Source organism: Sceloporus undulatus, chromosome 7 (genome assembly GCF_019175285.1).
Source record: "Sceloporus undulatus isolate JIND9_A2432 ecotype Alabama chromosome 7, SceUnd_v1.1, whole genome shotgun sequence".
In the NCBI taxonomy this organism is placed as follows: domain Eukaryota; kingdom Metazoa; phylum Chordata; class Lepidosauria; order Squamata; family Phrynosomatidae; genus Sceloporus; species Sceloporus undulatus.
The window spans coordinates 15,028,073-15,042,189 of NC_056528.1; the positions used below are offsets into that span (position 1 = coordinate 15,028,073).

The following is a 14,117-nucleotide window of genomic DNA, read 5'->3' on the forward strand; positions in this document are numbered from 1 at the left end:
TACAATAAGAGAGAGATGGGGAGGAAGGGATCAATGGGTTTTGTCTCCCCAAAACAGAGTGTATATCGGACTAATTTAGCAGCCTTGTGTTGTTGTTTACTTCTTTTGTTTCTATCTAGGTATTACTGTTTTGCTCTCCAAATTTTGAGTTTAGCGTGTGCCATTAGGAGAGCCGAGGAATACTGAAAAACATTGTGTTACATACAGTTGGATAGTGTGGAGGACCCACATGTGCCCACACAAACAATGCGCTTCTTTTGCTCTTAGTAAATACGTTGGAGGGACTTCATCCCCACATACGCAAAAAATGATGGCATGCCAAAGGGAAATGCAGAAACTTCATAATTATGAACTACTTCATGAAAACCAAGGAGTGAAATCTAGGGATGGACAGAATATCCAAACAAGAAGTATCCTGGACTGATGACAATTTTCACAATTCAGGACTTCTTCTGCACAAAATGTCCATTTTTCTTTTGCACGGAAACCACATCGGTTGCAGAGAAAAGAACACTGCTGCACAGAAACAGCATCTTCCGCACCAAAAATGGCTGTTCCCTATGCGTGAATTTTGCGCAGAATAAGACCTTGATTGCGAAAAAGTATTTGAAACCAATTTCGCAGTTCGGGACTTATTTCTCGAGTCGGGATGGAAATTGCTAAAATTGCTCGTCGCATCAAGAACTCATCAAACTGAAAATTGCATCCCTTGTCAAAATTTGACAGGGGATCCAGTCTATTGCCCCTTGGATTGTGTAGCTTTGGTTACTTTTGACGGAACTAGAAAAGAACCAAAGGGATTTGTATACAAGATATTACAAACATTGTTTTGTTTCTTAAAAGGACAAAATCTACACCCGCAATTTTGTACTCTCCTGTCTTGGAGGGAACTCCATTTAGCTCAGTGGGACTAGCTGTTTTGCGTAGGAAATGGTACAAGTTTGTGCTGTAACACTTTACTTGGGCTTAAACTTATAGTTCCTCTGGACTCGAGGAGTCAGTGGGATTTACTTAGGGGTTGACTCTCCAGTTAGCAATAGATTCAATGGATCTACTTTAGTTTGTTGGGATCACCCAACATTTTTCAGCTTGGGGGATTTGGCTGTTTCATCAAATGCACACATACACTCAGACATGCAAAATATAAATGCCCCCCCCATTCACGTTTCTCTGCACCACCACACCATTTTTGTCTGTGCAAAGATTCATTATCCCCCCCCCTTTTTTTAAACCCAGATTCCACCAAAATTAACTAAAACAACAACAAAAAAACCTTCTTTTTTTTTTAAAGCAATCTTTCAGGTCCAAGAACAAAACTTCCCAAACCAAACTTTGCCTTTAAGAAACATCGTCTTTTTTCTCCCCTTTCCTTTCTGTTTTTTTTTTTCTTTTCCAAAAGACAAAAACAAAACACAGGTAAAACCTAGGACAAACCGACAGTTACAACCAAGTGACACCGGAATGGAGGTAGCTGAAGCCTGCTTCCAAAGAACCGTCCCTGGGCTGGAACGCCTCTCCTATTTGATTTTGATAGGCAAGAAAAGTTGGGCCACCAACCAAGTATGTCTGGTAAGGAGATGGGTTTCATTTCTTTTAGAGGCTGAAAGTCTACATGATAGACTATACTTCATAACTTTACGCATCCGTAGCTACATTGCAGAAACATTAGCGAATTGTGAATTCTGGACACTGGCAAGAGTGCCCCAATGTGCATCAGGCATGTCTTTTGCTCAGATGTGCATTGACCACTTCTGATACAAGTTGGACACTTCTGGTGTGGAGTGGGCACTTCCAAAACACATCTGGTATGCCTGTTGTGCAATGGCACCTTCTACTCAGGTGTCTGGGTGCGCACACCGATGTCTACCACTGCCAATCGTGCGCAACGGATGCCCCTATGTTGAAACATTGGGCAGCTCCTAAGTGACCAAAGATATTGCAAAGCTACTTGGTTGCATTTTGTGCACATCAAATGCTATTTACAAGGGGCAGAATATAGTATTTCAAGAATATTTTCCCTTTGTCTAACTCTGGTGATGGACAAGCATCCCTGTCCCCATTGCAGTGGAAGACAGCAAGCTAGATTAGGGTTTGATGGCCAGGCTCCACCTTCATTTTGTGGTTTGATTTGGTACACTAACTCTAACCCTTACCCTAAAGCTAACTCGTACCCTAACCCTAACTCTAACCATAGCTGATTATGAGCATTGCAAAACTACTCAGACCTATTTCTCATAGTACTTTGTGTGGCACCAGATCTCCCTGGCAGAGGAGGCTAAATATCTCACAAAAGTACAAATCCCACTGCACTGATCTATGGCAGTTAAAGTGGCTCCACCCTGCATTAATTCTGCATTGTAGATGAAGCCTCAGTCTACCTAGTGCTAGGGCCAGCTTTGTACTGTGAGCAATTAGTCAGGTGTAGAGTTGGTGGAGCATATGGAATGCCAAGGTTGCGGTATGCTCTCCCGACGTAGCATCTAGACATGGCAATTGAATGGAACCACAGTTATTTGAAAACAAACAAACCCACAGCAATGTGCATAAATTAGGCTTCCCTTAAGGCTAAAGCTTTAGCTCCACTTTTTCCCCCCTTTTCTTGTTCAACAAGGCCAAAGGGCATTGTAACTAACTTTGCAGGTTTCACACCCCTCCAAGTTCAACAAGGATGGGCCTTATTGTGCAGACAATGAGGTTCTAGCAGCAAGAACTGCACAAAGAGCCCAATGCCTTGGGGAAAAGGAGGGAGCTGATTTGGCCATCGGGGACAGAGCCCAGAGGTAACAATATGGAAAGAGTTGGGTGGGCAAAGGTGGTCACCTCCAATGCCCTGTCTCTCACAAGAATGAGATCCTGATTGAGACATTAATACTGACAAGGTAGGGTTGATTTTGGAAATGGTCTCTTTCTTGGAGTAGCTGTGTTCATTTGTTGCAGAAAAAAATAGCAAATGTAGAGATCTGGTTGGAGCTGGAGGAGTTAATACTCCCCCAGTAGACCAACACAGAGCTCCAGATGGCTACCCAGGAGCTTTCCCAACACAACCCTATACACCCCGATGGCCAATAAGCAGCTACTTGAGTTAGGGGATGGAGCTGAACCTAGTGTCATCTGGCTGCCATTGTGCAGCTGGGGCAAAAATAACACACAACAAGCTACTGGATTCCTCCTTGTGCAATGCTGGAAAGGGGACTACTTGGGCTGGCGTCACTTCTGTTTCCCCTAGCATAAGTCCCCAAAAGGATTCCAACAAAAGGGTCTTACAGCATCATAGAGGCTAGTAACAAGTTTCATTTGGCATGGATTCCAGACCACTCCATCAGATACGGAGGCCACAAAACCTTGTGCCAAATCAAACGGCGTTGACCTTTAAGGTGCCACTAGGTTCTGTGGTTTTCAACCTAGCTTTAGGGCTGTAGAGTCTAGAACTGTGATTCCAAACTTTAGTCCTCCAAGTATTTTGGACTCCAACTCCCAGAAGCCCCAGTCAACTTGGCCAATGGTCAGGAATTTTGGGAGCTGAAGTCTGAAACATCTGGAGGACCAAAGTTTGGAAACTACCGATCTAGAGAAATGCCTTTGTTTAAAGTACTGTATAAAAAGATGAACCAAAAGGACAGGAGACCTGTCGGCTGATAAGACCTGCACAATTTGTGGGGATAGTTTGCAGAAATTTTGCTCGGAGCATTTGGTTTTGGTTTGGTTCATCTGGGGCCTGGCCGGTGTCTTATTTATGGCCAAACCTTTCTTGCCTTCATCATACTTAGGAGGGGAAAAAAGAAAACACTCAAGGAGGTTTGGAAAGCAGGCCGTAGGTAAAGAGGTTTAAGGCAGACCGTTTGGTTGTTTGGAGAATGAACAGCACCCTGTTCCTGACACAGTAAAGGAATGAGTTGTATAGGACATAGCAGCAGCAGGAGTAGCAGCAGCAGTATGGAGGTTTGGTTGACCTTCTTCTTCTCTTCCTTTTCCTCCTCCTTCTTCCTTCTTGTCTCTTCTTCTCTTCTCTGTGGTGGTGCAGTGTGCCTCCAGTCCTTCGCCCCAGCTCAGACATTTCCATCCCTCATCCCAACCTGTTGTCGACTCAAGAAATGCTCCCAAGTCAACAAAGCCAACAAATATCCTTTTCTTCTCCCTCACTCCACCTCGAATTGCTCTTTGGGAGCCCCACCTTCCCAAGTTTCGGGGATGGAAGCATTTGGCACGAAGGGTCCCAAGGGCCAGTCTCTTCTCCATCTGAATGTTGGAGAGAGCAAGGACCCTGGTACTCTCCTTTCCTCCTTTCTTTCTCTCTTTCTCTTGTGTATGTCCCTCCCTCTCTAATTTCTTTCCATAAATAGCAGGAATATATATATATATATATATTTATATATGGCTTGTTTCTTGCCTTATTCTGGAGGGAACTAAAAGCAAAACAGAACCTCAAATGACATACCAAATCAAGAATTAAACCGCACGTCGTTCAATCGAGGTGGATGCAGAACTGCGCAACGCATGCTTTCTCTTTCTTTCTTTCTTTCTTTCTTCTCTCTCTCTCTCTCTTTTTGGACAGTTAAAACTCAACCTTTTTTGCTGTTTTTTTTTTTTGTTGTTGTTGTCATTTTTGCTTGTTCTTGCAAGTAGAATACGTTTTAATACCATAGCCAGCCTCCCACCCTCCCCCAAATATATCAGTTCTCCATGGGAAAAGAAAAGTAAAGGCAGACTGGTTGAATCCTAAAGGTCCCTGGTGCAGAAACGCCATTGGAGTTGAGCAGCTGAAATGGTTTGAAAACAAAACCAACAAAAGAGGGAGTGGGGGGGATGCAATGATGCTTCTTCCTTGCCTGCCTTTGGCGGTGTCTTCCTCCCATTCCTTGGGCGCCAGGTGTTATCCAAAGCTGAAATTTCGCCGATGATCCTGTTGTCTGTGCTCTTGGGCTTCAGGATCTAGGCAAGCGCATTCCCCTTGCAGGTCGCAGGACATCGGGAAGGGAATGACCTGGGTGCAAAGAAAGCCAAAGAACAACAATCATTAGAGGCCAAATTCTGGTTAAAGAAGCGTCCTTTAGTTGTTGTTGTTGTGCATCTTCAAGTCGTTTCTGACCTATGGAGATCCTAAGGGTGTCACAGGTTTTTCTGGGGCTGAGAGTGTGTGTCTCATCTAAGGTCACCCAATGGGTTTCCAATGGGTTCAAACCACTATGCCACACTGGTTCTTCCTTTTCATAGGTTGTTCACAGGTTTTGTACATATTAAAAGAAAATGAGCCACACAGCTTGTAAAACAAGCTGAATTCAATTCAAGATAGGTTCCCCAGGGGCCAAGAGATATGAAAGTGCAATTGGTATTTGGGTTTGCTGCAGGTTCTGGTTTCTATAGTCTGCATGGTTTGGAAAAGGGAATGGAAAAGGGAACGACACCATAGTACTACAAGACATGAGTCTTTCATACATCCCCAAACCCCAAGCCATTCATATCCATGACTAAGAAAGCTAGTAATACAATATAATGTAGTTCTCCTTCATTATATTGCAGTCATGTTGATCCGAGAGCCAACTGAGGGCTTGCAGAACATAACATTACTCTACTGGATTGCAAGCATGCGTCATGTCAGTGAATGCTCCTGTTGCACAATGGTTGAGAGCCTCCAGAGTACGGACGCTAGGGGACACATGTACACCGTGCCTTGTAAAGCACAACCATTTACTCAATGATTATATTGAGCAAACTCTTCTTTGCAACTATAAAATAGGATATGACCCCTGTGCAACATCCTAAAAGAGGGGTATGCCACCGACAGGATTCTAGCCATAATGGCAGTTAGAAACCCATCCTTTGTAAGTAGTTCCTCCCAAGATCTGACCCTCTCACTCCCATCGCATCCACGGCACATCTTCCATCCCAAAAGGCAAGTTTCAGTTCAGGGTTTCGCAGCTCGGACTGCATTTGGCCACATTTTAAAGGTAAACGACAAACCCAAACTCATCTTTTATTTGTTGAGGAGGATGTTACTGCTTTGCCTCTAATGCAGCTGACTCCTTGCAAAGCTGCCTTTGCCCAGCTTTGGAGCAACAACTCAAGTTGTACAAAGGGGTCACAGCAAGGCCAGGAAAGCTGGATGTTCTGCACAAGAAATGAGTTACCTGTCTCTTTAAAAGGAGCCAAAGCAGGCGCTGAAGCAACCGCCTCCAGGCTACTTTGCTTTGGCAAAAAGGAAGTCGATTTCAGAGGGTTGCATCAGGAATTTACATAAAGGAAAGATCAGGGACAAAATGGGGCCAGGGGGATGGAAGACGTCGGTGCCTGGAGTGAATTCCCAAGAGTCTTTCCCATCTGCGCAACCAGAGCTAATGACCTAATTCTCCTCCCTTCCTGGACAATGCCACAACCTGTTCAAATGTTTTCAGCAAGTCGAATAGACATTCACTCCCTACTGACACATTGTCTTCCTCTTTCTATGGCAATTTGAAAAAATTAGTAATAGTAAGTCAACCAGGTCATGGAGCCGATCCCTGCCTGGTCAGTATCTGCGCTTCTGGGAATGTACACGATCCGTACATGTGGACGGATGGATGCGTACACATAGTACCCAATGCTATGTAACCTCTCGCTCTTTGCTCTCCATGCATGTGCCTGCCTGTTTTGCCTCCTTGTTTGTATCGCACCACTCTCTTTGCGCCAAAGTCATGCAAAACAGAACAGCCAGGTCATGTCTGATTTCCCAACCAGGCAGTTTCTTCTGGCAAGGACTTCAAAGTCTAACTCTCAAGGAAGCAAAAGGAACGAATGCCAACACCTCTGTTGCCAAAAACCTGTCCTTCGCCTGAATCCAACTGGGTGTCCCAATGAGAATAAGTCCCCAAAGTCAATTGTTGGGTTAATACTTTTCTAAATCCCCTTGACTCAGTGGAGTAGTGTGACCACAGGACTAACTCTGGAGATCAGGGTTCAAATCACCACTCGGCCATGAAATCGCACTGGGAGACCTTGGGAAAGTCACACTCTCTCAGAGGATGGCAATGGAAAACCCTCTTCTCAATAAGTCTTGCCAAGGAAACCCCATGTTAGGGTTACTTTAGGGTCAGCATAAGTCAGAAATGACTTGAAGGCATACAACAGCGGCAGCAGCAGCAACAACAACCTACCTTGAATTGTCCATATATAGATTGTATTTTTAAAAAAGTAACTTTTCCAAACCCCACAGACCATAGAAACCAGAGCCTGTGGTGAACCCAGATGCCAACTCTGTCCTATCTCTCCTAGCAATGTGAGGATGTATTTTTGCCACACTAAAAATGTATATGATTCAGAAACACAGCCATGTTAGTCTGGAATATCAATATGCAAAGGGATTTTGTAGAGCCTTTGAGATGAACTCTGCAAAAGAAGTTGTGGCATGAGCCTTCAGAGACTTGGTTTACTCCATGCACCTGAGGGAATGGGCCAAGTCTACAAAAGCTTCAGCTGCAACTTCCTTTGCACAGTTAGGCTGCAAGCGCTGCAAGATCCCTTTGCATGCATTTTCTTATAAGGAGCTAGAAAAGGCTACGAGACCCAAATGATCCTTTAAATCTAAATGGGAGAGCTGAGAATCTGGGCAGGGTTGGGGTGTCAAGGAGAATGAAAGGAAACAGGATTGTATTTGTCCTTTTCAAAGAGACCTGTTTCCCTCGAAATCTCTAGTAGAAGCTCTCAATGCCACTTTCCTTGGCTTGGAAAGGATATATGGAAGTCTCTTTATCTAGTCTCAAAGGCGCTCCCGGGTCAGCGGCAGGGCAAGTGACTCAGGAGATTAACACGTTCTCTTCCCCCGGCTGGCTCCGCACATAGCCTCCCCGTCCCCTTGCCAGACTGAGCAAGAGAGCAAGCCCAGTTCACAGGAGAGTGGGCCTGGAGAGGCAAAACCAACTCCCATTCTCAGGCAGCCCCTGCTATATGTAGCAGGGGATGCATATAACAATTTTGCAGGAGAGGCAAAGTTTGCATGCGGCACGTGTAAACGTCGCACCACAGAAATGATGTCATGCTGTCTGCTGTGTGGGGCAGCAACAGGGCATGCGCTCTACATACGCCAAGCCCTCCATGCCACCCTGAAGGTGGCATTTTTTGCCATTCTGTTTTGGCCCTAACTGAGCAAAAGACACTGCCGCATAAGCTTTTGTAGACTTGGTCTATTTCCACCGATATCTAACCATCTGAGCCCAGTACACCAAGGGCCTGTATACAATTCTCCCTGTCTTTGCATCGTTTTTTATGGATGATCCAGGTCAATAGTTCCGGGATGGGACTGGGCAGGCTGGATGTTGATCCAGTGATCCTGGTCTGATCCTGGCCCAAAGGGTCCTTAATGTGGGTCAAAAAGACCTCCTGTTTGCTGTGGACTTTGCCACAGCCTACAAGGTCCAGTGTCTGAACCAGAAATCCTACAACTGGCCCAGGACTCCTTGAGCAACATTATTTAACAATATTATGACAACCGTATGAGCAACTGAATTGTGAAAAGCCCAGGAATGAAAGTAAAGCATCAGAAGGAATAAAGAAATGAGCTAAGACTGTCCTATTTCATGTGTGTGTGTGTGAGAAAGAGTGTGCGGAGACAGAACAGCTGTTAAAATGTCAGTGCTGCCACTGTTTAATGGTTTCGTTTCAATCTGTGCCAAGCAAAGACAGAGGATATCCAGCTTCAAGAGCACATTGCGCACATGTCTGCTCAGAAATAGGTCCTGGTGTATGGAGAAAAGAAAATCACTGAGAAGGTATAAAAGATGTGAAGAAACCTTAAATAAAAGGCAACTCTTGGATGACCAAATATTCACAAATTCCATGCCTGGATTCTCATCAGTTCTCACCAAACTGTCCTCCCCCAATATTTCTCTAAGTGCAGACGATCAACAAATGCAAACAAGAGCACTAACAGTTATCCTCGGATCAGCCAACATGACACAACACAACACAACACAACACAACACTAAAGGAATTACAATGGGCCCTTGGTATCTGCTGGTGTTTGGTCCAGGACCCCCAAAATCTGTGAGTGCTCAAGTCCCATTATATACAATGAGGCAGTAAAACGATGCCCCTTATATAAGATGGCCCTATCAGATTGGATGGTTGAATCCATGGGTGCAAAATCTGTGGATACGGAGGGCACCACAACGAAGGATTTGAACCCGACCTTACCTTTTTCGTCTTTACCGTCGAGGCGCAACAGTCTCCTTCATCATAGTTGCAAAAGGCTCGGTTGTTACTGGCGTCACAGTAGTTATCTCCCATGAAAGGCTGAAAGAGAAAGCCAGGAGAAAAAAAAAGAGACAAGGCTGAGAAGATGGGAAGACCATATCATCTTGGCTTCCAACTAAAATCAGTCTCCAAGATCAGTCTCGAATGCCCCGTGTCAAGCTGCCATGTCCAAGAAACAAAGGACCGTCCAGTGTCTGTGTGTGGCTGTGCGCATGCTTTAAAGCGAAGCATCGGGACCTCTGAAGAACAACCAGTAAGGGCAGTTTGACCTCCCTGCCTTTCCAAAGAGCCAAGGTCATGCTTATAAATATTTCAAGGGGCACAGACACATTTTAGACCCCATTTTTATCACCGTTGTTACTTTTGTGTATGTAAACACACCCTTGCCAAATTGGAGAAGGGCTTCAGCACTTTCTGTTACTACGCTGTGATCAGGAAGGAGAGTGATTCCCTTGTTTATTTCTTAATTTCTTCCTTCCTTCTCTCCCTTTTTGGGGATGGAAAGTTGCTCATAGACTCCAGCATTAAGCAGGTTGGAAAGAGGGAGATTCCTGGCTGCCATGAGCCAGAGTGAGGCAAACGCTTCAGGTGGCAGATATGGGAGAGGGCATAAAATCAGCTCCCATCATTGTCCCTCCTGAATTCCCAGCCCATCTCTTCTGTGGACAGAGCTGTGTATTCTTCACAACCTGTCAAAGTCTGTATCCGCACTGCAGAAATAACCCAGCTTGAAGCCACTTTAACTGCCACAGTTCAATGCTATGAAATTCTGGGATCTGTAGTCTGTTGTGGCACCAGATCTCTTGGACAGAGATGGCTAAGTGTCCCACAAAACTACAATTCCTAGAATTCCATAGCACTTTGAAGTAAGTCCCACTCAACTTGGAAGGAGCTATCCAAGGTGTTGAGCCTATTGTGAGCCTATTAGGATTCGGCACTTTGGACAGCGCCTTTAGAGTTTCGACTGAAACCTGGGAGGAACTTCACTGCCCCATTGAACTGGGAGCCCCCCCCCCCCCCGCTAAACAACTGGGATAAAACCCTCAATCCCATGCCAGCTAAGGACAGCACATGTATTGGACCACAAGGGATCTCTGGTTTATAAGAGCAACCAATATGGTTCCAGGCAACCAGTCTCTAATGTTTTGGCAGAGCCAGTGTGGTGTAGTGGTTGGAGTGTGACTATGGACTATGGACTATGGAGACCAGAGTTTGTTTCCCAACTTGGCCATGGGAACCCACTAGGTAACCTTGGGCATTTACATGCTCTCAGCCTCACGGGAAGGCAATCTTCTGAACAAACCATGCCAAGAAAAAACCAGGACAGGTCCACCTTAGGGTCATCATGACTTCCTTTGAACAAAATCATGCCAAAAAACACCCAGGACAGGTCCACCTTAGGGTCGCCATATCTTCCTCTGAACAAAATCGTACCAAAAAACATCCAGGACAAGTCCACCTTAGGGTCGCCATATCTTCCTCTGAACAAAATCATGTCAAAAAACATCCAGGACAGGTCCACCTTATCGCCACCTTGCCAGAAGTTGGAAATGACTTGAAAGCACACAACACACTATAAGAGGAACATCTGGTGGTTTGCAGCTTCTTCTTCTCCTTCTGAACTGTGATGTGACTACCTCCCAGCTCAACTACCCCACAACAGAAAGTGCAAAATGAGTTCACAAAAGCTCACCTCACAACCCTTGTGGCAATGTATCAGACCAGGATGTGGATACCACTTCAACTCAGCAGTGCAGATGACACTCTGTTAGGGAGGGCATGAAGAAGGGAGACAGTGAGGACAAATCAACAAACAATTAATAACAATATATTTTTATATATATAGTTAAATGCTCCGGTGGGCTACTTTGCAACCTTCTCAATGCAGTCCCATTACCTCAACAGCCAACACTAGGAACAATGTTTTCTTGAACACCCCTCCAAAAAACCTCTCTGGTGTTTTCTGCCTCTGGCCCTTTTCCAAGTATTTACAAGAAACGCTGCGCCCGCCACTTGCAATAACAGAAAGCTTGAGATTAAAATAATATTTAAGGTTCTCTTCAAGCTCCGTGTTTAATATTTCACTTGTGACAGGGAGGGACGGCCTCGGCTGTGGAAAACTGGATGGCGGAGGAAGGTGGCGAGGGAGAGGAGTTTGGTAACAGCCTTGAGGGGGTTTCCATGTCACTTCGAGAGGAACAAACTCCTTGGAGATGTTCATCTTATCAGTCTTGAGAAAGAAATGACAAAAGGACGGGGCGGTAGCGAAGTGATATGTGGCCAGGAGCCCCACCAAAGGCCAAAGCAATGCAACAAGAGTGGGTTTTGACCCATCTATATGGATAATATTTTCTTTTCCCTTCCCACCCACCTGGATTATAAACACAGCAGCATTCTTTGAAAATCAGTTCTTAAAAAAACCAAACTCTACAAGTTCCAGTGAATTATGTAGGCTTTTTGAGTCATTTCGGCAGCATTCGATTGACTACAAGTGGGCAGAGAGGCATTATTTTGCTCTATGGAAACCACAGCCAGGCGGAAGCCTCAAAGAGCTCGGCGAAGGTCAAAAGCTTGCACTTAACAAAAGTCAGACTAAGTTCAAGATCAGGCCAAAACATTGGATGAATCAACTGCAATACATTTTATTTCATTTCTATTGACTGAAAAGAGGTGATTCATAGCGGATCGCATTTGTTAACATGGAAAAAAGGGTACACAGGGATGATAGAAGAACACAAACCACCCAATCCAAACTTGAGGGGCAGCTCCCCCTCTTCCTTCCTTCCTCTCTCTCTCTCTCTCTCTCCCTTCCTTCCTTCCTTCCTTCCTTCTTTCTGGTCTGACCTTTTTCTTAAAATCTACCTTCACATTTCCCTCCATTTTGTAACCAACAGAAAGGAAAGTAAGTAACTCCATCAGTGTGGGATCCTGAAGAAGACAACCCCATGCTAAGTTTGCCTTAGGGTCGCCATAAGTAAAAAATGACTCGGAGGCACAGAATAACAAATGGATGCGGATCCATTTCGGTGGTTTTCATCACTGGAAAAACTAGCAGAATTCCTTCAACACTTTTGGGGGAAGATTTCAAGGGCCACACACTGGGATCCCAATGCAGCCCGGGGTCCGCACTTTGCCTACTTCTGACCCATTGCCAAATCCTCTTCTTCTGACCAACAGAAGCTGTCTTGAATTTCAAGGCAGACCCTTTCTGCAGAAGAGCTAAATATTTATCCTGGAGCTCTATCTCCCATCCTCACATTTGGGAATTTGCACTTCATTGGGAATTGGCAACAGCACAGGACGGTTTCTTCCACAAGAAGGCAGGGAACTCCTTTGTCAATCTCATTGTCTGTGCTGCAATGTTGGACTTTGCTTCACACATACTCCTTCTCACCTGCGTGTGTGGCATTCTTTAAACACGGAGGGCTTCACAAATGCCCATGTACAGCGAGCAATGTACCCTTCCCCTTGCTAATTTGAGGACCAATTTAATCCATCTGCAGGGGAACTTCAGCGTATTTTTACATTTTCTGTCATCTGAGGCTTACCTGGCCTACGCTAGAAAAAAAGGACTTTTATGCCATCGGAGCAGGGCTGTTGATCTTTCCGATGCACTCGGATTTTCCACTATTACTCAGGGCCCAGATTGCTCCAGCTGTCTTGCAACAGGCCTGGCCTGTGTGAAATGGAAGGGAAAGGAGTCTAGGTAGGACTGGATGGGGATGGGGTCAAATGCAACCCTATATATCCCTCAAATGTAGGTGGGCTGTAATATATGGCGAGGGGGAAGGTAAGGGGATATATAGGGCACAGTAAGGGGATGTATGCAATATATGGGGAGGAGGGACAAGTTTGTTCCCAGCATGCTCTTGACAAGTCTTTCCTAACTCAGCAGCCAAGACTCATGACAAGCAGAAAGAAATATATTAATGGGACACCAAGATGAAGGAGGGGGGAAACCAAATAAGAGGATACACTAAATTTATAGACAGGCAGAAGATCTGGAGAGAAGAAAGGTAGAAATCTGGAAGGAAATATAACAGGGTCATAAAGATGGATAGAGGCAGAACGAAGAACCAAGAAACCATTTGATTTTAGGCCTTGGATCTCAGCTTGACTCATGCTAGAGGGAAGGAGGACCTTCCTCTCCCATGAAACATCCTGGAGAGAACAGTGGCATTTCCAGACACGCATTGAGCTATGTCAGTTAAAGCGGTGTCAAACTGCATTATTTAGGCAGTGCGGATTAGGCTTTGACCATAGTAACTCTGGTCAGATTCAAACCAGCAATGCTGCAGCTGCAAATGAAGGTGTTGTCCTCCCCAAACAAGAGTTCTGCCATCTATTGGTCCCCAAATATCTAGCATTACAGTAACTTAAAACTCCAGTTGAACACTTAGAAATACAAGTTTTAGGCATTTAAAGAAAAAGGCCAGGGAAAGAGACAAAGGGATTGCGCACACAGCAAATGTAAGAATTATTTCCAACGTCTCTTTCTCCCATGATGCTAGAAATCAGGGGACTGAAGGGAAATTTCATGGGGGCAGGAGAGTGTTCCCATTTGGAGACAATGCCTCCATTTTGCCCTCCCTTCCTCTACTTGTAGCTACAAAACTGGTGGCGGTGAGCTGTTTTCATTCCAAGGGAAAGAAAAGTTTTGCAAGGTGGTAAAAGGCATCATAAAAGTCTAATAGCCATATCGTATAGTGTACAGAGAGCAGGCACAGAAAAGCACACTGAAAGTAGTGGGAGCACAAATGTGCCCCGTCCGTCCTTTTTGTGCATCTCAGATGCTGTCATCACAACTTGCCTTGTGGGTCCCAAGCTGGGTTTAAGTTAACGCTCCTCTCCCTGAGCATTACAGCCAGCTGACCACACAAACCTTGGAAATCTCC

At 45.0% G+C, this 14,117-nt stretch overlaps 1 protein-coding gene across 1 annotated transcript in view; it reads right to left on the minus strand.

The window, feature by feature from the left end:
- Nucleotides 1-2,304: 2,304 nt before the first annotated feature.
- The window catches only part of PAPPA (pappalysin 1), a 97,326-nt gene continuing 85,513 nt past the window's right edge, over nt 2,305-14,117 (minus strand). Inside the window, exons 19-21 of the mRNA XM_042478653.1 lie at nt 10,916-10,987; nt 9,163-9,261; nt 2,305-4,981 (exon numbers count right to left, since the gene is read on the minus strand). Of these exons, the coding sequence (XP_042334587.1) occupies nt 4,871-4,981; nt 9,163-9,261; nt 10,916-10,987 (282 nt within the window). The 3' untranslated portion in view covers nt 2,305-4,870. The remainder of the gene's footprint in view (nt 4,982-9,162; nt 9,262-10,915; nt 10,988-14,117) is intronic.